The 27,269-nt window shown below is 42.8% G+C and overlaps 1 protein-coding gene across 2 annotated transcripts in view; it reads right to left on the bottom strand.

The window, feature by feature from the left end:
• Window positions 1–26,832, bottom strand: part of LOC145356382 (myosin-4-like) — a 35,732-nt gene extending 8,900 nt beyond the window's left edge. The window contains exons 1-34 of one of the 2 annotated variants that reach the window (XM_080209062.1): window positions 26,779–26,832; window positions 26,445–26,484; window positions 22,622–22,837; window positions 20,329–20,472; window positions 20,085–20,241; window positions 19,910–19,937; window positions 19,695–19,803; window positions 18,988–19,080; window positions 17,514–17,577; window positions 17,319–17,417; window positions 16,693–16,796; window positions 16,469–16,607; window positions 15,336–15,454; window positions 15,046–15,195; window positions 14,774–14,944; window positions 14,353–14,656; window positions 14,184–14,254; window positions 10,465–10,552; window positions 10,252–10,369; window positions 8,989–9,112; window positions 8,756–8,892; window positions 8,426–8,681; window positions 7,354–7,596; window positions 7,089–7,265; window positions 6,024–6,169; window positions 5,851–5,941; window positions 5,374–5,763; window positions 5,149–5,275; window positions 3,630–3,748; window positions 2,005–2,201; window positions 1,730–1,913; window positions 1,477–1,642; window positions 1,238–1,362; window positions 13–321 (exon numbers count right to left, since the gene is read on the bottom strand). In XM_080209062.1, coding sequence (XP_080065188.1) covers window positions 13–321; window positions 1,238–1,362; window positions 1,477–1,642; window positions 1,730–1,913; window positions 2,005–2,201; window positions 3,630–3,748; window positions 5,149–5,275; window positions 5,374–5,763; window positions 5,851–5,941; window positions 6,024–6,169; window positions 7,089–7,265; window positions 7,354–7,596; window positions 8,426–8,681; window positions 8,756–8,892; window positions 8,989–9,112; window positions 10,252–10,369; window positions 10,465–10,552; window positions 14,184–14,254; window positions 14,353–14,656; window positions 14,774–14,944; window positions 15,046–15,195; window positions 15,336–15,454; window positions 16,469–16,607; window positions 16,693–16,796; window positions 17,319–17,417; window positions 17,514–17,577; window positions 18,988–19,080; window positions 19,695–19,803; window positions 19,910–19,937; window positions 20,085–20,241; window positions 20,329–20,472; window positions 22,622–22,825 — 4,953 coding nt within the window. In that variant the 5' untranslated portion in view covers window positions 22,826–22,837; window positions 26,445–26,484; window positions 26,779–26,832. The other variant, XM_080209063.1, reaches the window with a different exon arrangement.
• Between the last annotated feature and the right edge of the window lie 437 nt (window positions 26,833–27,269).

The following is a 27,269-nucleotide window of genomic DNA, read 5'->3' as shown; positions in this document are numbered from 1 at the left end:
AGCTGCACAGACCTTGAACTGGACTTGCAAGTTTCGGAAATGTTTTACAGCATCCGCAGCTTGACGGTTTGCGTGGTTCAACTGGATTTCCATTTCATTCAAATCTCCCTCCATCTTTTTCTTGACCCTTAGGGCATCATTTTTGCTTCTAATCTCAGCATCCAGAGCACTCTGCATGGTGTCCATTGTCCGTTGATAATTCCTCTTTATTTGCTCAATCTCTTCATCTTTTTCTGCAATCCGCCTATCCACCTCTGATTTTACCTGGGTCAGTTCGAGCTGAATGCGCAGGATCTTGCTTTCTTCATGTTCCAGAGATGCCTTAAAACGCATGACATAGCACAACTTAAACTACTAATCTGGGTAATACCTTACAGCAGCCGCCATATGATGCAATTTTCAAAAACATCCTGAGAAAAGAATCACAGAAGTTCAACTGGTCGTTCTATAATCACCATTATCATGGAACAGAATCATACAATCCCTACAGTATAGAAGGAGGTCATTTGGCCCATCGAGCCTGCGCCAACAACAATCAAACCCCGGCTCTATCCCTGTAACACCAGGTATTTACCCTGCTAATCTCCCTGACACTAAGGGGCAATTGAGAATGGCCAATCAACCTAATCCACGCATCTTTGGACTGTGGGAGGAAACTGGCGCGTCCAAAGGAAACTCACACAGACACAGGGAGAACGTGCAGACACTGCACAGACAGTCACCCAAGCTGGGAATCGAACCTGGGTCCCTGGCACTGATAGGCGGCAGCGCTAACTACTGTGCCACCATGCTGCCCCACAATACAAAAGCTAGTTTATTAAAATGGTAGTATTCCGACGAAACTGTGGTAATTCTGATTCAACCAGCTAATGGGCCAAAATTTGCACTGGTAATAGCATCAAAATTGTCAGTCTTTACTATCATCGTTTTTTAAAAACTGACTACGGATTCTGAAGTCCGTATATAAGCTGTTAAGCTAGATAGCAAATTAAAATCTTTAACTGGAATTATATCATCGTTCATATCGCTGGGATTTTTCCATCCCACTGCAGTGAACGGAGATTTGGCTGACTGCCAAATTCTCTGACCTTGCTTCCACGGGATGTGGCATAAATGGCAAGTAAGATTGCACCCCTTGAGTTGATGGATGCAGGGAGAGTTCTAACCAGAAGTGTGTATTGAAAGATATTGCAGCAAGGACTCAGTGAGTGCAAGCCAAAACCAGTAATAAGCAAACCTCAGCCTCTTCCAGTGCAGCTTGAAGCTCAGACTTTTCCTGTTCAGCTGTTTTTTTGGCCTTTTCCAGCTCATGGATAGTCTTCCCATATTCCCCAATCTGTTCAGTAAGGTCGGCGATCTCCTCTGTATAAAGAAAGAAATATTGCTTTGAAGTGGGTTAGGGACAGTTTTTCCGTTTGGTTTTGTGTCCACGTGCTTGCAGCAAAGGGACACGCCATCACTTGGCAGAACACTCACGCTGCAGGTTCTTGTTCTCTCGTTTATGAGTTTCCAGGTTTTCTAAAGCCTCCTCGTAAGCATTCTTCATCTTGAACAGCTCAGTACTCAGAGATCGGGATTCCTTCTGACTTGCCTCCAGTTCGGTTTGGCTTTCCTCATATTTCTGCTTCCACTCTGCCAGGATCTAGGATGCCACAGTAACCCACATTAAGAATGTTGTTTAAAACAACATGTACCTTCCTCTAAACAGCCCCAACTGTTGTGACTGTACCTTGTCAAAGTTTCTCTGTTTCTTATCGAGAGCAGCAGCCGCAGCATTCGCTCGCTCGACATCAATCATTAGATCCTCCACTTCACCTTGCAACCGCAGCTTTGTCTTTTCCAGTGAAGCACACTTGGAGTTCACTGCTTCAATGTGATCTTCAGCATCTTGAAGTCGCTGTGCCAGTTTCTTCCTGGAGACAATAATGTTCCACTTAACTATCAACAAGACAACCAAAATTTACCCAAAGAAAATATAAACTCATGTTCTTTTAATCCACCTACTTGGCATCCTCCAGTTCCTCCGTGCGCTGAATTGCATCAGTTTCATATTTTGTTCTCCACTGAGCAACTTCACTGTTGGCCTTGGACATGCCACGTTGGAGCTCGGCCTTTGCTTCCTGTTCCTCTTCATATTGCTCACGGAGCAAATCACAGTCATGGCGGGAAGACTGCAGGGCATGTGCCAAGGCACTCTTAGCCTGAAATATATTAATTTGGAAGCTACTGGTTAAAATATTATTGTTCAAATGAGTAAATGCAAAATACCTTTTTCAGGTCGTAGTGGTCCCTCCAGCAGAAGATGGCGATGTTGGGGGAGAACACCAAGCAGGGGATCTGGTCAGTTCCTGTGGGCCCCTCGCTGTAGGAAGCAGTGTCCTTGACAAGCTAAAGGATGAGACTAGACATCACGAAATGTGGGAGAAAGCAACAAGGACTGATCTGGGGCTTGTGAGTGGCAAGAGCCTAGCACAGTGTGAATCGTCTGAGGGTAGTTAAGGAATAAGGAAGGAGATTGGAAACCTATTCAAACTGACTAGCAGCATCTAGTCTGAGAAGCCTTTAATGAGAGAGTGTGAGAGAGAGGGGAACAGGACCAAAAGCTGGGCAAAGGGACAAGCATGAGTGATTGCGTTGAGGATGCTAGGCCCAGAACAGGACAGAGCTCTGAGGCATCAGCAGTGACTATTCTCTGTAAATAGTTGCTTCTTGTATGCTTTCTCGGGAGTCAATATTACTTTGATGCCAATGGAATAAACAAACCTTGTTTTATAACCCTTGTTCAGTCCATGTGCTTAAATCACAGGTTACAAGATCAAAGTAGTCTATGACCAGAATGGATCCTTTATTACTTTAAGTGTTAAAACAATTGTGTAACAATGATCATTTATAGAAACAAAAGTATCTGCAATATTTGATAGCAGTTCTAAAATAGATCAAGACCAGAATTGCTCACCCACCAGATCTTTAGATGGGAGGTAAGTGTGAAATTGAAGGGACCGGATTCCATTTGGGTTCTCACCTGTTCCAACCGCACAGTGATTTTGTGTTGCGGTGGGCAAGGTCTCAGCTGGGAAGCCCACCCTTGCCACAATTGAGGCCCTTACATGGCCAACTAATCAGAAGCCCCCTCTGAAGTCAGGTGCCCTTCTCGTAAGGTCCGGTGGCCTTTGGACCTCCCTCCTTGACACCCTGGCCTCTCCCCCAATAGTCCCTTCGTACCTGCCCAGTCCTTCCCTAGCCTCCTTGTCCTGGGACCTCTTGAACTTACCAGGCCATCCAGTACCCAAACTTAGTCTCAGGTACCATCCTGAATGTACACTTCTGTCCACAGCAGCGCTGTTGCTGCAGGAACTGGAGAGCTGCCAGCCAGTCAGATAGGGTGCCAGCTTTCTCAGGTGGGACTTCCTCCCGAGTGAGAGGCAGAATTCCCTCCTGCAGCCACTCAACACCCGTTTGAGCAGGAAATGGTCACGGGATACTTGGTGTCGGTGGAGATGTGTTCCCCGCTGACTTTTCAAGATGTTGAGAACTAAACCCCACCACTGCAAAAATTCAGGCCCAAGTGATTATGGAATTGTTGTCATTATCTGCTGGACGCTAAGATATGATCACACCACAGTTTTCACCTTAACTTCTTCTTCCAGTTGCCTCTTTAGCTCCTCAATTTGTTGTGTAAAAGCTTGTTTCCCTCTGGTAAATTGTGAAATTAGGGAATCCTTCTCTTCAACCTGGCGAGTTAGTTCCCCTTAAATTGAAAGAAAATGCAGTTAGAATAAAATAATACTAATGGCATCACATTCATCGAAAAGTTACGGCACAGCAAGAGACCATTGTGTCGGCAAAAAAGAGAGGAAAAAAATAAACGAGTCGCTCATTTTAATCCCATTTTCCGGCACCTGGCCAGAATCTTACCGCTGTTCACGGGATTTTCCCATCCTGCAGCAGCGAATGGAGATTTGGCTGGCTGCCAAATTCTCTGACTCTGGCTGCAGTGGGAGCGTGGCATGACTGGGCGGTAAGATCGCACCCCTGGTCTGTAGCCTTGCGGGTTCCAGCACTTCAGGTGCAGATCCAGGTAATGTTTAGTTGAATTGAGCCATTCAGCCTCAACCATCACTTCAGCCAGTGGATCCCAGATGCCCTCAGCCCTCTCAGTGAAAAGGTTTTCCTCATCCTTCTGTCCTTTAAATCTATGTAATTGACCCCTCAACGAAGGGAAAGTAAGTCTTTCCTGTCTACCCTATTTAGGCCACTCATAATTTTGTATACCTCAAATCACCCTTCAGCCTCCTCTGTTCTAAGGAAAACAACATTAACCATCTGAGGAAGGATGTTCTTGCTCTTGGGGGAATGCAGGAAAGGTTCACCAGGCTGATCCCGGGGATGGCGGAGCTGATGTATAAAGAGAGATTGACTAGGTTAGTATTGTTTTCGTTGGCGTTCAGATGAATGAGGCGGGAATCTCATAGAGACTTATAAAATTCTAACAGGATTAGACAGGGTAGATGCAGGGATGATGTTCCAAATGGTGGGAGAGTCCAGAACCAGAGGTCACAATCTGAGGATTCGGGGTAGACCATTTTAGGATGGAGATGGGGAGACATTTCTTCACCTAAAGAGTGGTGAGCCTGTGGAATTCATTATCACAGGAAGTAATTGATGCCAAAACATTGAATGTATTCAAAAGGCAGCCAGATATAGCACTTGGGGCAAATGGGGTTGGAAGTTATGGGAAGAAAGCAGAATTAGGCTATTGAGTTGGACAATCAGCCATGATTGTAATGAATGGCGGAGCAGGCTTGAAGGGTCAAATGACCTCCTCCTGCTCCTACGTTTCCACGTTTCTATCCAATTTTACTTCAGAATTTTCAAGCCCAAGTGGCAACATTCTTGGAAATGTCCTCTGAACTCTCTCCAGAGCAATCACGTCCTTCCCATAATGTGGTGTCCAGAACTGTACACAGAATTCCAGCTGTGACCTAACCAACATTTTATAGTCAGCCGTTCTGTGGTAAACAGCTATTGTGAGACTGGTACCATTACATAGCAGCAGATAGAAACGATGCAAAATAGGTAACAAATAAAACCCAATCTTAACACTGAAACTTAAGTGATCATTAAGCGTACAGTTCACGAGGTTCATACCATTTTCTGTCTGTAATCGAGCCCGTTGTGCTGACATGTCATTTGTAAGACGTGATTGTTCTTCATATTTTGTCTTTATTTCATTCAATTGGTCCTCAAAAGTTCGACAGTTCTTTTCAAGAATACTCTGTAATTCAATAATTTTTGGCTCATAAACAGTGTGTAAACAATAAAGATTTGTCTGCAATACCTCACCTCACAACAGAAAGACAACTTGTGACATACCTTTGATTTGGTAACCATTTCCATATTGCTGGCAAGGTCATCAATTTCCATCTTCAGCTCGCTCTTTTCCTTCTCTAGTTTCTGTTTGACACGTTGCAGGTTGTCGATCTGCTCCCCAAGTTCTGCGACGCTGTCAGCCTGCTTCTTGCGAAGAGCAGCAGCCGTGGCTTCATGCTGTAGGGTGGACTCTTCCAGATCGCGGCGCAGCTTCTGAAATTCCAGCTCGCGTTTCTTGTTCATTTCGATCTGGACGGCAGTCGCACCGCCAGCTTCTTCTAGTCTCTCACTGATTTCCTCCAATTCACGGGCGTAGTCAGACCTTTGCTTTTCTGTCTTGGCACGAACTGTACGTTCAGCTTCAATCTCCTCTTCGAGTTCTTCAATGCGGGCCTAGAATTTGGAATAGTCGGACATTACATAAGTTCTTTACCTCTGATGGTACCCAAACATGCTCAGATCTCTCTGATTTAAACATACTTGGAGTTCCTTGATTTTCTTTTGCAACTGGGCCCCCAGCAACTGCTCATCTTCAATCTTGCTCAGATACTGGCTTATTTCAAAATCCTTCCTGCAGGGTAAGTGTAGCCAAGGTTAAAATCTATTATAGCATGCATTCTGTGAATACTCTGCAAAAGCAAACCATCTCTTACTTCTTCACTTTCTCCTCCAGTTGCTGCTTGTCATTTTCTAAATCCATTAATGATTCCTGGATCAGCTTCAAATCCCCCTCGAGCTTCCTCTTGATTCTTTCTAGGTCCATACGCAGCTTTTTCTCCTGTTCCAGAGATCCTTCAAGCTACAACCATGAAGGAAAATCAAAAGATTGAGGCAAAATACGGTGGATTCTGGAATTTGAAACTAAAACAGAACATGCTGGGAAATCTCAGCAGGTCTGACAGCGTCTGGGGAGAGAGAATAGAGCCAATGTTTCAAGTCTGGATGTCGAAGGGTTCAGCTCTGATGAAGGATCATCCTGTCTCCATAAGACCATAAGATATAGGAGCAGAATTTGGCCCATCATATCTGCTCCATCATTCAATCATGGCTTATATGATTCTCATCCCCATTCTCCTGCCTTCTCCCCGAAATCCTTGATCTCCTTGTTGATCAAGAACCTATCAATCTCTGTCTTAAAGACACTCAATGACCTGGCCTCCACAGCCCTCTGAGGCAATGAGTTCCACAGATTCATCACCCTCTGGCTGAAGAAATTCCTTCTCGTCTCAGTTTTAAAGGAGCGACCCTACACTCTGAGGTCGTATCCTTGAATTCTAATCTCTCCCACAAACATCCTCTCTACGTTCTCTCTATTTGGGCCTCTCAGTATTCTGTAAGTTTCAATTAGATCCCCCCCTTATCCTTCCAAACTCCATCGAGTGTGGTCCAGACTCCACAACTGTTCCTCATATGACAAACCCTTTATTCCTGGGATCATTCTTGTGAATTTCCTCTGGACCCCCTCCAAGGCTCGCATATCCTTCCTTAGGTGTGGGGCCCAAACAGCTCACAATATTCCAAATGGGGTCTGACCAGAGCCTTATACAGCCTTAGGAGTACATCACTGTTCTTATATTCTAGATTCAAAACATTGGCTCTATTCTCTCTCCACAGTTGCTGTTAGTCCTGCTGAGACTTTTTTCCAGCATTTTGTGAAGGGAAAGTATAATACTGATCGAGACACAAAGACTCAAAGTTATGTGTCTGCAAATACTAACATCATCAACTTGTTGTTCCAACTTTGCTTTGGTTTTGGTCAGAGTGTTGACTTTGTCTTCCTCTGCCTGGAGATCATCTAAGGTCTGCTGGTGGGCCTCTTGGAGGGCTTTCTTCTCCTTGGTTAGTTTGATAATGCTTTCATCCAGGGTGGCCATTTCTTCTGTAAGATTCTTAACCTTTGAGTGAACACCATTTTTAAGTTAGTCAATAGTTTCCATCACTTTGTACAAATTAAACAATTTTGTTCCAGGTACAAATAAATACCTTGTTTTCTGTGGCGTGCTTTTCCTTCTCAACTTTGGCCAGTGTCAGTTCCAGATCATCGATATCCTTCTTCAGCTCTGAGCATTCATCTTCAAGTTTTCTCTTCTTGGATGTCAGTTCTGCATTACATTCCTCTTCATCCTCCAACCTTTCATTGAGTTCCTTAACCTTTGCTTCCAAATGGATTTTGCTTTTAATGAGCTGGTCACATCTTTCTTCTGCATCTGCCAGGCCGTCTGCTTCCTTTTGGGAACAAAAGAAAACATTTTACTGTCCAAACAGCTTATTCACAAAAACTTTCCGTGACCCTCCTTTTACCTGGACTCCTCAGTGTGATAAGTCTGCCTGTCTGGTTAATAATTACTGCTGGCACTACAGGGTGTGACGACATGATGGCACAGTGGTTAGCACTTCTGCCTCACAGCTCCAGGAACCTGGGTTCAATTCCCGGTTTGGGTCACTGCCTGTGTGGAGTTTGCACATTCTCACCGTGTCTGCGTGGGTTTCTTCTGGGTGCTTCAGTTTCCTCCCGCAGTCCAAAGGTGTGCAGATTAGGTGGATTGGCCATGCTCAATTGCCCCTTAGTGTAGGGATGCGTAGGTTAGAGGGATTAGCTGTGTAAATATGTGGGGTTACGGGATGGTGCCGTATTGTTGTCGGTGCAGGCTCGATGGGCCAAATAGCCTCTTCTGCACTGTAGGAATTCTATGTTAAAGAATCTCAGAATGGTATGGTGCAGAAGGAGGCCCATTGTGTCAGCATTGGCTCTCCCCCGCCTTTTCCTCATACCTCGCCGCACATTGTTTCTATTCAAATAAAGAGGCACCCTGTTAGATAGCTATCTAGTAAAATACGAATTCCAAAAGTGCAATTTCTGTGCCCTGCTCTAGCAGATTAATAACTCACAGAATATTTGCTGAACAGACAAATGAACTTAACATAAAACAGATTGAGAAGAAGAACTGCATCTCCTACAATTTCACCCAATTTTTCTAGAACTGTACGAAAGCCAAGGTCAAATTACTGAGAAAGAAAGGTTCAAACAACGACTTCCATTGTTTGCATTACTTACTGACTGAACTTGAAGCATCAGGTCATTCTTCTCCTGAAGCAGGCTAACCATTTTTTCTTCCAATTCCTTTCTCCTCGCTTCAGATTTAGCCAGTGCTTCTTTAGTCTTTTCAAATTCCATTTTCATATTCGCCATTTCCTTTTCCGTTTCTGCACTCCTCAGGAGAGGTTTGATCTTGAAATACAATTTCATCCAAGGCCAATGTTTGACATTCATAAATGAGCGGACGTTGTATTGTATGGTGAAGATGGCATCTCTGCAGAATGGAATTAAACAGGAGTGTTATTGCTTGCATTGCTTTATCTCCACGACGAAAAGCTATCAATTTACCTTCTCTCCATCATCTTCTGAAACTCGACTCTCATTAGGTATCCACGGCAAATGGCCTGAGTGCGTGTGATGATCTGAGCCAATTTGTCATCCCTCATTTCTTCAAGAGTACCCAGGAGACCAGCCTTGAAGAATACCTTTAACAGGATAAATAATGCATTGAATTTAAGGGTTATCAGTGGCTCATGATTACTTAATTCCAGCAGATGACTCTTTGGAGGCTGAACATTTACCTTAGTGTGGCCAAACCGATATTGGTTGTGATCCACATCGATGGAGCTCAGCAGTTTTTCAGAAGCCTTTTTGCTATCAATAAACTGTCCTTCGGGTATGGCACTTGCATTTAAGAGCTTGTATCTGTGTGTTTCAAAAGAAGATAGATTTATTTTTAATGCAACCATAATTTCATTGATCTACTGTGGAATTAAGAGGCAGAAGCTAATCTTAGCTCAGTGGTAGCATTTCTACTGCTGAGTCGGACAGTTATAGGTTCCTTATCAAAAGTCATATATCCTTGAATATTTATTTCTCAGTTTTAATATTCTTGTAACAATGTTGATAAAATGTCTATAAAATCATACCCATTACCTTCTATTTGTGCCATTAATTCATATATTTTGTGCCAAATACTGCATACACTTAAGAACCATTAATGTTGCCTTGTTACCATTTTTTTTACCCTTTTTGACCTCTTGGTTAGCATGGCTGCCTCACAGCACCAGGGACCCGATTCCCAGCTTGGATCTCTGTCAGTGTGGAGTTTGCACATTGTCCCCATGTCTTTTTCCCAGGGTGGAACAGTCAATTACTGGGGGGCATAGGTTTAAGGTTCAAGGGACAAGGTTTAAAGGTATGAGGCAAGTTTTTTTACACAGAGGGTGGTGGGTGCCTGGAACTCGCTGCCAAAGGAAGCAGTGGAAGCAGATACGATAGTGACTTCTAAGGGGCGTCTTAACAAATACATGTACAGGATGGGAATAGAGGGATATGATCACTGGAAGGGTAGGGGGTTTTAGATCAGTCAGGCAGCATGGTGAGTGTAGGCTTGGAGGGCCGAAGGGCCTATTCCTGTGCTGTAATTTTCTTTGTTCTTTGCCTGCGTGGGTTTCCTCCGGGTGCTTCAGTTTCCTCCCGTTGTTCAAAGATGTGCTTGTTAGGAGCATTAGCCATGCTAAACTCTCCCTCAGTGTGCCCGAACAGGTGCTGGAGTGTGGCAACTAGGGGATTTTCACGGTAACTTCATTGCAGTGTTAATGTAAGCCCACTTGTGACTAATAAATAAACTTTAACTTTAACTTCATTTGCTGCGGTTACTTGTGTTTATATACTCTGGGTATCATTACTAAGAAAGCTGCCTTGCAATGGTGTTATATCCTTTTGTTTTGTAAGCGTCTGTATTCCCTCTCCAGCACAATCCCCCACCCTCCCCATTTAGTTTAAAGTACATTTGCTTTGTCGAAGTCCCTTCTATCTCATTTTATATTTCAAATTGTTACCTTTGTTTAAAGTCAGCATAGAGGATTCTGCTTGGAAATCCTTTTCTGCAGATTCTGATACCTTCCAACACACCATTGCATCTCAGCTGATGGATGACTAGCTGGTTCTCCATTGCACCTAAATGGGGAACGTAATATTGGTTGAGTCAATGCAGATCAGGTAGAAAACAGAGTAGCATTTCAGGTGTCAACATATTATCTGAAAATTCCTACCTGGTGTTTTTGTCTCATTGGGGATTATACAACGTACAAAGTGTGGATGAGTGCTTCTTAGATTAGTCATCAGTTTATTCAGATTTTCCTGCAACATATCAGAGGGATTATTTTATCACAAAATTACCTTTTTTTCAACAATTTGATGTCATTTTAGTTCATTACTTGTAAAAGGTTTTTTTCCTAGTATTTTTTAAGATAGAAGAACATAACTAATAGAACCAGTAGTAGATTATACATCCCCTCAAAGCTGCTCAACTATGATCATGGTTTATCTGCCTGATTCCTGCGAGGTTAAAAATCAGTCCAGCCCTGCCTTGAATACAGTCAACAATGATGGGTGGCACAGTGTTTAGCACGACTGCCTCACAGTGCCAGGGACCCGGTTTGATTCCTGGCCTGGCTCACTGTCTACATGGAGTAGTTTGCACATTCTCCCCTTGTCTGCATGGGTTTCCTCCGGGTGCTCCGGTTTCCTCCCACAGAACAAAGATGTGCGGTTTAGGTATATTAGCCATGTTCGTCAGGGGGACTAGCTAGGGTAAGTGCATGGGGTTATGGGGATAGGGCCTGGGTGGGATTGTGGTCAGTGCAGGCTCGATGGGCCAAATGGCCTCCTTCTGTACTGTGGGATTCAGTGATTCTATGAGGTATACACAACCCTTTGGGATAGAGAATTCCACAGTTTCACAACCCTCGGAGTGAAGAGATTTCTCCTCCTCTCAGTCCAAATGGCACTAAGTCATGATGTTCATTTGGAGAGCAGATGCAGACATGATGGACCAAATGGCCTCCTCCTGTGCCATAACAATTCTATGAAATGATTGACTTTTTCTTATCCTGAGGCTGTGCCCCCTGGATTATAAATTCCCCAGTGGAGGAAAACAACATCTTCAGAATCTTATAGGTTTCAATGAGGTCAAGGGCGCAATTCTCCTCCAAGAATTGTGGTGAAAAGTGTGGTGACCAGCAGGAAACACAGTGTGATTCCAGCCACGTGGGTCAGCGAGATTCCAATTGCAATGCACCCACAGTTAGACTGTTTTTTGGAGGTTGGGGTAATTTACACCGTGAAAGAGATGTACAAGGCTAGCTCCTCAGAGATCCAGCCAACATTTTTAAAGGCACCTGCTCTCAAAATAACATGACAGGCACTTCCCCCCAACCCCAACACCAGCTCAGGCTCCCCCCAGAAGCTGGCTTCAGGATCACCACCCCTCCCAATCACAGGTGCTAACCCTCACCTCTCCAAGTGTGTGACACCCTGCTATGGGGTGGCTAAAGGACCCCCCCCAACACATTTAGGCCCCTCTCAGGCCCCACCCCTTCAGACTCTCTCCCTTTGGGCCCCATCCTTTGGCAGTGCCACGTTGGCAGTGCTAGGGTGCTAGGAGATAGTGCCTGGGCACTGTCCAAACATGTCCCTGACCATCCCTGGGGTTCCAACAGCCTTTGAGCCCCCCCAGAGTCTGGACTCTGTTTGTGAAGACCAGAAGCGATTCCCATTGGCTTAACTTTGAGCTGCTGAGTGGGTGAATTCCAGGAGCCGGGTGAATCCAACTTAAAACAGATCCTGCATATTTAAATGAAGATTTAAATATGCTGATCTGGTTTTTGGCCTCGTTGGATGCAAACCAGATTACATTGACGCCGGGGTTAGGGAGAAACTCAAAATGAGTTCTCCCAGTGCAATTCACGATATGGCCCCTCTCGCGAGAGACTGTGGCCATAATGGGATTTGCACTTGCACAAGTGGGGCCATAGAATAGTCCTCCCAAGTCTTATTTGCCTCAAATGCAGACAGTATAAGCCAAGTTTACTCAGCATCTCATCATAGGACGACCCTCTCATCATAGGAATCAACTTAGCAAGCCTTCACTTTTCTGTATCCAAAGCATGTATATCTTTATTTAAACATTGAGAGCAAATTTGTGCACATTACTCCAGGCGTGGTCTCAACAAAGCCCTGTACATTTGTGTAAGACATGCTCCTTCTTATATTCTAATCCCCTTGCAATAAAAGTCAACATGCCATTTGTCTTCCTAATTGTTCATTGTACCTACTTACTAACTTCCTGAGTCCCTTGGACAAATGCACACTAGCATTTAAAAGTTCCATGCCTTTTAAAAAAATATTCTGCTTTTCTATTCCTGCTCCTAAGTAAGTTGCCTCACACTTCCATACATTATACTCTATCTGCCAACTTGCTGCATACTCACTTTGGTGAATCTTTATCTCTTTGCAACCTCTTTGTGTCCTCCTCGTGACGTACATTCCCAATTAGCTTTGTATCATCAGCAAACACAATCTCTTCATCTAAGTCATTAATATAAATTGTAAATAGCCGAGGCCTCAGCACTGATCCCTGTGGTACTCCAATCATCACAACTTGAAAATGTCCCATTTATCCCTACTCTCTGCTTCCTGTCCATTACAATAGTCTCTGTCCATATTATTTCCCAAGTTATGAGTCCTTGTTTTATATAAGAACCTTCTGTCTGGCACCTTGTCAAATGCCTTTTGGAAATCCAAATATATCACTGGTTCCTCAAAAACTCTAACAAATTTGATAAATGTTATTTTCCTTTCATAAAGTCATGTTTACTCCATTTGATGACATTATGATTTTCTTAGTGCTTTGTTAAAACTTTCTTAATAAGACAGAGTTGAGTATTCTTTATCCATATATCTGGAAACCAAACTTTTTTTTAAACAGCTTTGCAGTTAATTTGCATGTTAATAAAGCAATGTAAAAGTATATTGCAGGTGTAGTAAGTGTTAAGAAGTAGGATGTATATGAGTTAGCAAATGGAGAAACAACCTAGAATTTGTAGACTCCTGCCAGCCAAGACGGAGGCCATTGCAATATAAATAGACCTAGACCCACGTTATGTATGTTATAGAATCCTACAGTGCAGAAAGAGGCCCTTTGGCCCATCAAGTCTGTACTGAACACAATCCCACTCAGGCCCTACCCCCACATCCCTACATATTTTACCCATTTATCCCTCTAACCTCCGCATCCCAGGACACTAAGGGGCAATTTTTTAGCATGGTCAATCAACCTAAACTGCACATCTTTGGACTGTGGGAGGAAACTGGAGCACCTGGAGGAAACCCACGCAGACACAAGGAGAATGTGCAAACTCTACACAGACAGTGACCCGAGCCAGGAATTGAACCCAGGTCCCTGAAGCTATGAAGCAGCACTGCTAACCACTGTGCTACCGTGCTACCCAGAAAGATCCTAAAGGAGAAAATATTTGAAAAACAAAACATAATCAGCCCCAAGAGTTTCAGATAACGGATGCGCAATCTGTAACTCGTATTTTCCCAGTGACCAATGTCAGGTTACCTGGCTTGTTGGTCTCTGTTTTCTCCCATGCTCCTTTCTTGAAAAGCAATGCTAATTCTGAATCTGCTGAGAAACTTCTAACAACTAAAGAATTTTGGAAAATTATGCCACTGCATCCACTATAGCTGCCACTATCTTGTTTGCATTCTGGGAATGCAGGCTATTAGTCCCCAGAAACTTGTTGGCTTTTGAACCCTTATATTTTCTCAATATTTTATCTCTAATGATATTAGTTACTTCAAGCATCTCTCTCTTGTTAACCCATTGGTTACCCTTTACTTCCGGTATGTATTTGAGTATTCTACTGTGTTAATGATGTCAGTGAAATATTATTAATTGTGAAAACTAAGTTTGAAGGTATACCCTAAAGAGTGCAGACACAGTTTGGAAAGAAGAGCCCTTCTTTTTGCCACCCTTCTTAGGAGCACCGGTATCTGTCAGGAACAAAATTGAGAACAGATAGTGGTAAATGCGGTTTTTCTGGTCAGCAAGGGAATGAATGAATAGCTCTTGCTGAGTTAAAATATCTTACCATCACCGGCAAAAGTAACAAAGAGCGTAGACAGAAGTTTCATTGAAGATTTCTGATATAGGCCAACAACAGTTTCATTCAGAGGGTCCTTGTTCTTTTCTAACCAGCCGTTGATGTTGTAGTCCACAGTGCCAGCATAATGGATCAGTGAGAAGTGAGCTTCAGTCTTTCCTTTGGAAAGCTTGGGTTTCTGGAAGTTGTTTGACTTACCAAGATGCTGATCATATAGCTTATTCTTGAAAGTAGTGTCTGAGGCCTTGGGGAACATGCACTCCTCTTCTAGGATTGAGAAGATACCCATGGGCTGGAATGTAACGATAAGATTTCTTACACCGTGAGAATCCTTTTGTGTAATTTCGCTTTACAACATTAAATTTCTTCTTTTTTTTCAATTCTATCTGATCTACCTTCGTTCCCTTACCTTTTCAATGAGTTCAATGCAAGCAGCCAAATCCATACCAAAGTCAATGAAATCCCATTCAATTCCTTCCTTCTTGTACTCTTCTTGTTCCAGAACAAACATGTGGTGGTTGAAGAACTGCTGCAGTTTCTCGTTGGTGAAGTTGATACATAACTGTTCCAAGCTGTTGAACTGAAATTTGTGAAAAATAATAATGAAAACATGCAAGCTTAACAGAAAACAATTGGCTTTTGAACCCTTATTCCAAAAATCATTTTGTCTTTTGGACTTACTTCAAAGATTTCAAAGCCTGCAATATCCAGCACACCAATGAAATATTGTCTGGGTTGCTTTGTCTCCAATTGTTGATTGATTCGTGCAACCATCCATAAAAACATCTTCTCATACACAGATTTTGCCAGTGCGCCTACTGCATAGTGCACCTTGAAACAATGCAAAAGATAAAGAATTATAAACCACAGAAATTTGAGCTGCATGTAGCAACATTCAGGATTCTTTTTACAGAATCACTCAAACAGTACAATTTGATATAATGCCAAAATAATACAGCTAGATATGATACCTGTTGTACAGTTTGTCCTTTGGTCACAAACTCATTGCCGACCTTTACTCTTGGGAAACACAGAGCTTTTAGCAATTCTGCTGAATTCAAGCCCATCAGGTAAGCAGCCTTGTCAGCAACTGTTAAAAAAAAATCTGTTAATTTAGCTATGGCAACATTACAGTTGAGACATATTGAAAGATACAGTGTAAAAGACCAGGATTTTACTATGCTATATCCAGGGGAATCTAACTGCCAAGAGAATCCTCTTTGCGTTTGTACTTACAAAAATATTGATACTTCAACAACATCACAAAGACAGATTAAGTGGTCATTATGTATTCCAGGTAAATAATTCAGCTGCAAGCTTTCATGAGCTTTTAAATAAAAGGTTATTTATTCTCTCACACATACACTAAATTAATGCAACATCACACACACACACACACACACACACACACACACACACACACACACACACACACACACACACAAAGAGGATACAGATAAAGAGAGTGCATTGTTTAATGTTATAGTTAATTAAACCTCTGATTTACAATTTTTGGCCTCTTGAAGGGATTTGATGACTCAATGTTGTAAAGTGAAGGGTTCATAGCAGGCTGTGAGGTAACTAGGTGTTCAATAGAGTCTCAAGATCATCTGTAGTCCAAACACCAAACATTGCATGATTTGCAGTAGCCAGCTTCAGAGCTTGTTTTCAATTGTTAAAAGTATCGAATGAAAGTTCATGATGTGACAAGTCTGTATTAAGCATGACAAAATGTCAGCACATCAATTTACAAAGGTTAATGTAAATGGATAACAAAATTGTGCATGGGGATACAGGGATAGGGCTTGGGTGGGATTGTGGTCGGTGCAGACTTGATGGGTTGAATGGCCTCCTTCTGCACTGTAGGACCCTATGAAACATGGTGAAAACTTGAAGTCAGCTTGGTCAATAGGGAGTAGCCTTTTTATTTTCTGCACAAGAGCCAGAATTTTACACTCCCGCCTGCCATGAGGAACGGAGCAGGCAAGGGGCGGATCATGGAAAGGCCCTTGGACCTCGGGGGGGACAGGGACTTTATGGTTTTGGGTCAAGCGAGGTTGTAAAATCCAACCGAAGGTATTTAATAACAAAATAAATATTTCACCTTCAGTGCCATCAGGCTCAGCTTGTTCCTCTCGTTGTTTCTGCTTGAACTTGAGGTTACCATAGTGCATTACTGCACCAGTGAGTTTGTAGATATTTGCTTTCTCCTCAGAAGTAAAACCCAGGATATCAATGGCTTCCTAGAGGATCAAAGAAATAATGTCACCATTGCGGCAGAATCTTTGGCATCAGTAGTTGAATTATTGTCTGAATGGTTTGACTCACATCGGTAGCTATCAATTCCTCTTGGTCATTGATGCTAGGGACACTGATTTCTCCTTGACTAACAAATGGAAAGTCGTAGGGGTTGGTGCTGATCAGCAGCATTTCTGAAGTGCAAAGATTTAATGAATTTGTAAATTAGTTACATATGTTTTTGGAGAACTTTCAAGAGTTTCAGAAATATTTATTGCAATACTCAACATTACTTGAAATGTCTTTGTATCTTACATTAACTGGGCAGCACGGTGGCATAGTGATTGGCACTGCTGCCTCACAGCGCCAGGGACCCAGGTTCGATTCCCGGCTTGGGTCACTGTCTGTGTGGAATTTGTACATTCTCCCTGTGTCTGTGTGGGCTTCCTCTGGATGCTGCAGTTTCCTCCCATAGTCCAAAGATGTGTGGGTTAGATGGACTGGCCATGCTAAATTTTCCCTTAGTGTCAAAGGGACAGGCTAGGGTAAATGCATGGGGTTATGGGGATAAGGCTCGGGTGGACTGTGGTTGGTGCACACTCGATGGGCCAAACAGCCTCCTTCTGCACCATAGGAGTTCTCTGTTAACTCTTGTATATTAGTAGCAAACTGTTCATTCAAATGTAACCGGAAAGGCAAAATTCATTTTGATTTACCAATCAGTTCAGGCTTCTTATTGGACGTAATCTGGTAGAAAATATGATAGCTTCTTTCAGCTTTCAACTGAAAAGTGACGCGAGATTTTTCCAGCAGATCTGTTGAGTATATTTATGTTTGAGTTGACGTTGCTGAAACGTTTGGAAAAAAATATCACACAGACCACAAATAATCAAAATATATTCATAACTTACAGGTCTCAATATCAGCTGAAGCCAGTTTTCCTGTAGCCCCAAAATGGATCCTGATGAATTTACCCTTGGTATTAAGAGAAAATGTTCCTGTTAGTGTTAAAGCCAGCTTTTGAATTTCATTTCCTGAACAGTTTCCAGCTAATGCTGCGCTCTGTTTGCTGTATGTGTTTGTTGGAATATTGTTGAATTTGCAAACAACTGATGGAATTTTACTAGTTGCTTGCCAATGAGTTGACAGGTGGGAAGGCTGGTAAAATCTTTCTGAGACTCTGAAAGCTTGTGCTGCCAAATAAACCTGTTGGACTTTAACCTGGTGTTGACAGACTTCTTAAAATCTTTCTACAAGCATTTTGCCAGCCATGGGAAAGTTGATTGATCAACCACCCACTGGGATTTTGAGCCACTTACTGTATAATTAAAGATCACTTAGTCCAAAGATGTGCAAGTTAGGTGGATTGGCCATGCTAAATTGCCCCTTTGTGTAGGTTAGATGGATAAACCATGGCAAATGTGTGGGATTGCAAGGATAAGGTGGAGCAGAGTGCCTGGGTAAGATACTCTGTTAGAGAGTTGGTGCTGACTCAATGGGCTGCACTGTCAGGATCCTATGATTATATGACTTCCTGTCTCTGAGGGCACTTTGTCATTGTCAGACTGGTCCATTGCCAGGTGGGGATACAGCCAAGTGAATCATGGCGACCTCCAGAAAGGTTTTCCTTTATGGCCACACCACAGTCCATGGGCGGCCCCCAGTTTCAATGGTTCCCACACAGCAACAGTGTTACCTGTGTTCCAAAACCCACCCCACCTCAGCAACCTGCTTGCTGACCTCAGCAACCCCAAAATAGTTTTGAACTGTTATGAACACCTTTGGAACACTGTTCAACTAGAAGTGGTCAACAGCACATGGGTGACACGAATGTACTGCCACTTTTCTTCAAGGGTGCCTGACCATTGAGACACCCTCTCCCTGAAGCTGCAACCTCTGCTCTGGCCTCCATTAGCAATGGCACTGTTGACGCTGTTGAGTTATGGTTCTCTGATTGGCTGGGAGCTGGCCACCATTTGATTAGATTGTTGCTCTGATGCTATAAGTCTTTGGAGGCATTATCCTTACCAAAAACCTTTTATTTACAATTCTAACAGCAGTATACAGAGTGCTATCAGTCAGCAGTCTGTCTTCAGGAGTGCCAGAGGAATTGGCACTCATAGTTAAATACAAGGAAAAGACTTCCTGATTGGACCATCAATTGACTCCATAATCAGGGAGTTCATATTCCAATAGGCCAACTTCAATGGCTTGATTGAAATCATTACACCCGAGAACATGTTTTCCTGACTCCCTTCACTGGTCAAAACGGGGTCGTCTCCTACATTTGGTCCCAGCACTTCCACCGACACTGTAAAATTCAGTCCAGTATTTGTACTGCAACATGTTACACATGTTATAAGAGTGAAGTTTAATGAAACTTACAAAGCGAGACGAATTATCATTTCTCATTGTCTTGGCATTGCCAAAAGCTTCAAGCAGTGGATTAGCCTGGATGATTTGATCCTCCAGCGTTCCCTAAAAAAATGTCACAAGCATTCAAAAGCCAGCATTTCATCAAACACAAAGACTGCAGATAATAAAAATTAAACATTAAATGTTCCAATGTGGACATTTACAGAGTGGTCTAGTCTGAGTACTTAAATGGGAAAGGGGTTTGAAGGGGAAAGTGTTGCTGCGTGAAACTGTTTCCTCTGGCGGAAGAATCTGCAACAAGAGGGCACGATATTATAATTCGACCTCGACCATTCAAAAAGTGAAACCAAAAATCACAATCACAAAAAAGCCCAATAGGAATCTAGAATTTGCCTTCCAAAAGGCTGTGTCTTTGAGGAAACTGAATTTTTCAGGACTGAGATGGGTATATATTTATTGGGCAAAATTGTCAAAGGCCGGAATTCTCCAACCACACCTGAAGTTGGGATTTTCCAGTCCCGCTGCAGTGAATGGAGAGTTAGCTGATTCTCCATTCTCACTGGCAGCATCAGAGAAGCGTACAAGACTGGATAATTCCAACCAAAGGATAATTGATCCAAGGCAGCCACATGGATCTGAATTGATATGATCACTCCTGTTTTTAGGTTCCTATAAATAGCACATGTGTATGAATTACGATTGTATTCACCACTGACATGCATTTTAGTCTCCTTTTTCTTGTGAGCATCACCGCTGGCTGCAATTGATGCAAAATACTGGATGACGCGTTTCGTGTTCACAGTCTTCCCTGCGCCGGATTCTCCGCTAGAGTGGAAGGAATGAACAGACAAATTATAAAAGCCAAACAAATTGCCATAAATATTGAATATTGCATTTTCTGATCATTGGAATTATAAATAGTGGTTCTTACGTAATCAGAATGGACTGGTTTTCACGATCTGTGTAATAAAAATCACAGTCATTGAAGAAAAAATGTTGAAAGTTTCCGTGAATTGAGCTAATCTATTCTGAATAGCAAAGTGCACATATTCGTTGCATGAAGAAAGTAAGAACCTTAAAGTTCATCAAAAAGAATGCGCTCTTACCAGTTAACATGAACTGATAGGCGTTGTCAGAGATGGAGAAGATGTGTGGAGGAGCCTCTTGTCGCTTCTTGCCTCTGTAAGCAACCACAACTTTAGGGTCGTACACTGGCAACCACTTGTAGGGGTTTACAGTGACACAGAACAACCCGGAATAGGTCTGGAAAATAACATATATACATTTGTATAGATTATTTATCACAATTCTATTAATGCATAACACGGCTATGCTTTCAACTGCACTTACATAGATCATCCAGGCTGAATAACGATCTTTGAGGTTGAACAGCACAGATGCTTCATTCAAATGGGTCAACATGGCCATGTCTTCGATTTTATCGAATTTTGGAGGGTTCATTGGGAAGATTTGGTCTTCTTTAACAGTTACTGTCTGAAAAAAATTAACATGCAGACAAACTGAGTTGATTCCAATAGTTGGAAGTTATGTTGGTACCATCTAAGGCTTCAGACAAACTGTAATAAGACAATTTCTGTGGGGCACAATCGTCAAAGTACCATTGTATAATGCTCATCCTTTTTCAAACAAAGGCTTTAAAAAAGTCAAATATCTGAGTTATTAGTTGTTCAATGATCGCAGATTTTCTGCTTCAACTAGCAACATGTTCACTCGTAGTGTTCAGTTCTCTGAAATAAAATATGTTGGGAGGATGGAATTGAAGAGATCCTAAGAGTGAAACAGTAAACTGTTTTGAACACCTTCGAAACACTGTTCAACTGGAAGGAGTCAACAGGACCTCGGTGACATGTCATGTATTGCAAGAGGCAAGAAGCATAAAAGCATAAGAGGCATTGATGAGGCCACACTTGGAGTATTTTGTATAATTTTGATCTCCTTACTGAAGGAGGGCTATACCTGCATTGAAAGCAGTCCAGACAATGTTCACTGGGCTGATTCTGGGGATGCAGGTTTATTTGATGAGGAATGATTCAGTAGGTTGGGCCTGTAATCATTGGACCTTCTAAGACACAGAATTGATCTTAGAATCATAGAATCTCTACAGTGCAGAAGGAGGCCATTCAGTTCACCAAGTCTGCACCAACTCTCCATCAGAGCATCCCACCCAGGCCCTATCCCTGTAATCCCACATATTTACCCCACTAATCCCCCTATCCTAAGCATTTTGGGACACTAAGGAGCAATTTATCACAGCCAATCAACCTAACATGCACATCTTTGGACTGTGAGAGGAAACCCATGCAGACATGGGGAGAATGTTCAAACTCCACACAGTCACCCAAGGCTGGAATTGAACCTGGGTCCCTGTGATGCTGTGAGGTGGCAGTGCTAACCACTGTGCCATCATGCCATCTCATTGAAACAGACAAGATTGTGACAGGGTGGATGCAGAGAGGATGTCTCTTCCCCTGGAGAATCTAAAACTATGGGGCACAGTTAAGAGGTTTCCCATTTAAGATGGAGTTGAGGAGGAATTTCTTCTCTCAGAGACTTGTTAATCTTTGGCATTCTCATGCCCACTGAACAGTGGTGGCTGTGTCATTGATAATGTTCAATGCTGAGTTAGGCCAGTTTTTGATTGCTAAGCGTGCCAAAGATCATGGAGAGACAGGTAGCAAAGGAGGGGGAGGGGGATGGGAGGGGTGGTAGTTAAAAATGTGGAGTTAAGGCCACAATAGGATCATGCTTGATTCTACTGGTTGGCAGAGCAGGTTTGAGGGACTTAATGGCCTACTCCTGTTACATTTCTTATGTCCTACTGCTGCTTTTGCATTTATGTACATCTGACAGCTGGGATTCCCCAATCTTGTTCTCCACCACCACTGCCAGCGAGCATGGAGAATTTGGCGCTCAGCAAAAAACTCCATTCACTGCAGCAGGACTGGAGAGTCCCGATCACGGTTCAGAGAATTCCAGCTGACATCACTTTGCAAGGGCAAGTTTAAGTTTATTTATTACTGTCGCAAGTAGGTTTACATTAACACTACAATGAAGTTACTGTGAAAATCCCCCAGTCACCACACGCCAGTGCCTGTTCAGGTCCACTGAAGGAGAATTTAGCATGGCCAATGCATCTAATCAGCACGTCTTTCAGACTGTGGGAGGAAAACGGAGCACGCAAAGGAAACCCACGCAGACATGGGGAGAATGTACAAACTCCACACAGCTAGTGACCCAAGCTGGGAATTGAACTGGGTCCCTGGCGCTGTGAGGCAGTAGTACTAACCACTGTGCCACCATGCTGCCCAAAAATAGTTAACCCTTGCAGCTAAAATCACAGCTTTTGAAAACCTAACAATACAGATGGATGTGTGTCATATGTAAACTAGCATCTAAAAGATGATGACTTCGTAGATGGGTTAAGGTTTCATCTGGTCTCTATTTACAGTGACAATGGGGAATGTTTCCATCAATATTTCCTCTACTGACAATTGAAAATGTACTCCTTTAGAATATGTTTACATTTAGTTGCAAATACAATCAAAGGAAAGCATCGCATACTCAATTAAATGGTGGAATTCTTCTCATGGGTCCCCTGACTTTTTGTTAGGTACTCACTGACCTTTTTATTTATAGTTTCCACAGTGACTTTGCCACCTTCTCGACTCTTGATTGTACCCGGCACGTACAAATCAACTGGGTCAGTGACATAATAGGATGTCTTCGCATCAAATGGTTTATTCTGCGCTTCAATCCGCTCTTTCTCCGTTTTGCGGAGATAGTGAGCCGCCTCTCCAAAAACCTCCATTTCCGCGTCGGAACTCATCTTTGCGGTTTACTATTTAAAAAAAAAGACAAAGAAATAATGGCATTTAAATGGTGAACATTTGCCTCTGTCTAAAGTTCAAATATGATCTTCAGATTGTTGAGATGGACACCGAACAGACTCTTTTTCCTATATTTTATATCAAGGTTACTAACCAAGATAAATTCAGCCTGGTTATAGAATTAGTCATTGATGTCATTGAATCATAGAACCCCTACAATAGCGAAGGAGGCCATTTGAGCAACGAGCCTGCAACGACAACAATCCCACCCCGGCTCTATCCCTGTAACCCCACGTGTTTACCCTAGTAATTCCCCCGACACTAAGGGGCAATTTATCATGGCCAATCTGTCTAACCTCTACATCTTTGGACTGTAGGAGGAAACCAACACAGACACGGGGAGAACATGCAAACTCCACGCAGATAGTGACTCAAAGCCGGAATTGAATCCAGGTCACTGGCGCTGTGAGGCAGCTGTGCTAACTGTTTGCCACTGTGCTGCCCCAGACATGAAACTTTGGCAATGCTTCCATAAAGATTGCAATCTGAACCCAGTGCTTTGGACCGTTCGGCCAAGCTATCACACAATTAAGGGGAGGCAGTCTGGCTTCCTTATCCCCAGTCCAATCCCTCGCTGAAGTTACAGTATGAATGTAGCTTAATGAACTAACCTGAGATGATAGAATGTGTCTGATTCCATTTTGTTTGACCATCACTTGAGGCCTTGCCATCCAAGTACATTCCAAAATTAATAAATGGGAAAGAAATTCCATTTGCTACTAATTGCAAACTTGATCCGTCTGACTGAACCCATAGTATTGTAAACATTGCCTAAGCACACACATCTTAGCTTTTGAATACAACTACTTATACTTTGCACACAATATTTACACAGGGGAAATTTCACAGTAACTTCATTGCAGTGTTAATGTAAGCCTTGCTTATGACTAATAAATAAACTTTACTTTATTTTAAAGGCAATAACTGTATCATCCCCAATCCATTACCTCCCTTTTCTTTTCAAAGTTCTTGAACATGCTGGCACTTCCCAGATCCTTGTCAATCTTTCTGGGAATTCCAATCCAGTTTCTTCACCTGCCACAATGGCTCTCAGATGGCTCTTATCAAAGTCACAAATGACATCCCAAAGTGCGAGAAAAGTAAACTCACTCTCCTTGTCCTCTTGACCTGACCACAGACTTTGACATGGTTGACCACGCAGCCATCCTCCAATGCCCCTCTTCCACAATCCAGTTCGGTGAAACTGAACTCACTCAAAGAATCTCCAGAATGGCTCATTTCCTCACTCCCACACCATTATCACTGGTGTCCCCAAAGCATCATCCTTGGATGCCTCCTATTTCTTCGCAGCTCCCTCAGTGATAAGATCTGAAGTCATAATTTCAGGTTCCACATGTTCACAGATGGCACCCAGTTCTATCTCATCACCACCACTCTTGACCTCTTCCAATATTGCTAAACTATCAGACTGCTGGTCCTATGTCCAATACTGGATGAACAGAAATTTCCTCCAACTAAATAATAGGAAGACTTAAAGCCATTGTATTTGGTCCCTACAACGAACTCTGCTCCCTAGTCACCAACTTCATCCATTCCTCTGGCAACAGTCTGAGGCTGAACCACTCAGTTTGAAATCTTGATATTGTATTTGCCCCTGAGATGAGCTGTCGACCACATATTTGCACCATCACCAACACCACTTGCCTCCACTGCCATAACTTTACTTAGCTCTGCTCTGCCTCAGCTTAGAGGTTAGGGTAGAATAGTGCTTGTGTTACTGGGCTAGTAATCCAGAAACCTGGTACCATAAATTCAAATCCCATGAGAGCAGCTGAAAGTTTAAATTCAGTTGACTAAATAAGTCTGGAATTAAAAAGTTTGCATCAACAATAATGCCCAGGAAACCAATAAGGTTTTGTTAACTGTTCCCTGCTGCCTTCTCCATGGTAACAGAGTCAACTTGCCAACATATCACCATTCTCTTCTCATGCATTATAAATTGTTGTTCTTTTTACAATAGGGATCATGCATATGTCATGACCAATTCATGACAAAAAGTTTTGATAGAATTTCTCTTTTTTCAGCAATACTCAAATATCATAATATCAATTTCTGTATTAATTACAACTAAATATTAGAGTATCTCTGGTTAAAATATTGTTGTTGCACAGTAAAGTGCAAAATTTAAAGATTAGTCAACTTTTGCAGTTCAGGAAAATAAGTCCATCTTTCTGTCTGGCAACTGGATAATAACAACCAGAATGTACTGAATGAAATAAAGTGTCAAATATACTCAGCTGCAGTAACTTGTTTAAAATGATTTCTTCGGAAAGAAGACTCATAGGTTCAGAGAGCAAAAAGGCCATTCTGAATCACAGTCAGCATGTGTTTCCTAGGGCGACACGGTGGCACAGTGGTTAGCACTGCTGCCCTACAGAGCCAGGGACTCAGGTTTGATTCTGGCCTCAGGTGATGGTCTGTATGGAGTTTGCATGTTCTCCCCCGTGTCTGTGTCGGTTTCCTCCAGGTGCTCCGGTTTCCTCCCATTGTCCAAAGATATGCAGGTTAGGTGGATTGACCATGCTAAATTAGTGTCCCAAGATGGGCAGGTTTGGGGGATTGGCGGGGTAAATAGGTAGGGTTAGGGGAATAGGGTGGGCCTGGGTAGGATGCTCTGTTGGAGAGTCGGTTCAGGCTCGAAGGGCTGAATAGCCTCCTTCTCCACTGTAGGGATTCTGTGATTAAGTTGTGTTGATGGAGAGTAAACATCTCAAATATATAATGGTCTTAATTCTTTGACCTCGTACGTCCCGCTACTGCTGCCAGCGAGAACGAAGAATTTGGTACTCAATCAAAAGTACACTGCAGCAGGACTGGAGAATCCCAGCTGCAGGCAAGATCGTAGAGTGGGATGCAGAATACTGCACCTGTGCACTGGTTAACAAATGGAACTATCACCGGGCTGATGAATTTTGTTGAAAAGCACGCATCAGGTGAGAGCCGGTGTTAAAGACAGCCCGGTCTGAATGTGGGACACATCCGCCACTTGTGAAGGACGGCTCCACGGGCCATGGAGAAGAAGGAAAATAGAAGAAATTATTACACTGATGAAGTTATGCTTTCCTGATCAGTCCCAAGGTCTTGGTTGTTATTTTGGGTGTTCCAATTCACAGGAAACATTTGACAATTTTAGAATCAAAGAATTCCTATAGTATGGAACAGGCCATTCTGCCCATCTACTCTGCACTGACACTCTGACAGAGCATCTTACCCATGTCCTCATTATCACCCTATCACCGTAACCTCACACATTTTCCATGTCTAATCCCCTTAACCTGCACATCTCTGGACTACCTATTCTGCCTAACCTGCACCGTTTGCACTGTTTTGCGTTGAAAATAGATGCTCACTGTTTGACACCAGCTCTTCCCACCTCCCATAAAGAAGGCCACCAATAGAAATGAATCCTTCTGCCCTCTCAGTCCCGCGCAAGCCTGTCTCCACTGAACCTCTCCAGTAAATCAGTGCCGAGAGTAACAGGAGAGTCCATCATGTATCGAACTGCTGGATTTGACTGGAAATAGATGCGATCCTTACCTGCTGCAACAAAAGCAGAGGGCCTGACAGATGTTGGTAACTGTAAGAGACAAGACACAGATGTTTAGACAATAGGCCATCCTGCAGATAAACAGTTACAGAACTATCTCAAAGGCATGTAACCCTGGAGTGAAGGATTTTACATTGTTTGAACTCGAGTCTTAATCCGAATGACTTTTGCAATTTTAAACAGAAATCGATAGGAACTCTCAAAAGTTATTGTTTCTATAGAACAACCAGCCTAGAGGCTGCAAGGTATTGTAATCTGGGACAAAAGTAATCATCGCCCCTCCCCGCGTCCAACATCATTTCAGCTTCAGTGTCAAATTCTTACACAGAATGGTGAGCTAAGGAACCCAGTCAGTGGGAGACGGATCTGGACTTTTATAGGGAGGTTCTCCCGGACAGGCGATCTTTGCAATTGGTTGGCTCCATTTTTGCTCGCAGCGTTTGCTGTCATTTTTTGATATCATCTGATATAATTAGAAATGCTTTATTGGCCGATTGGCCGATAAAATATCTCAACAATGTCATTCTACATCGATCAGCGGCCAGCCAACACTATCGCTTTCGCTTTTTTTGGCAGTGGACTAGGATTTTGTTTGAAAACAAGGAAATGAATGCAGTCGCATTCTTCATTCGGAATATCCTCATAAAACGGGGTCTTTTTGTAGAATGTCACTCGTACCTTAAACAGGTATGTGTGAAACAAGAAAAAAAACACACACACAAATCATTCAATTATTAGCTCCTACTATCACTTCCAGCAACAATTTGCAAGCTTTGTTTCATTTTCAAGAATGCACTTGTAGTTCAAATCCAGAT

The sequence above is a fragment of the Carcharhinus amblyrhynchos genome, chromosome 21, assembly GCF_965287045.1.
Source record: "Carcharhinus amblyrhynchos chromosome 21, sCarAmb.v2.hapA, whole genome shotgun sequence".
In the NCBI taxonomy this organism is placed as follows: Eukaryota; Metazoa; Chordata; class Chondrichthyes; order Carcharhiniformes; family Carcharhinidae; genus Carcharhinus; species Carcharhinus amblyrhynchos.
Note: the sequence above shows the minus strand (reverse complement) of the source record. Positions and strands in the feature narration are given on the sequence as shown.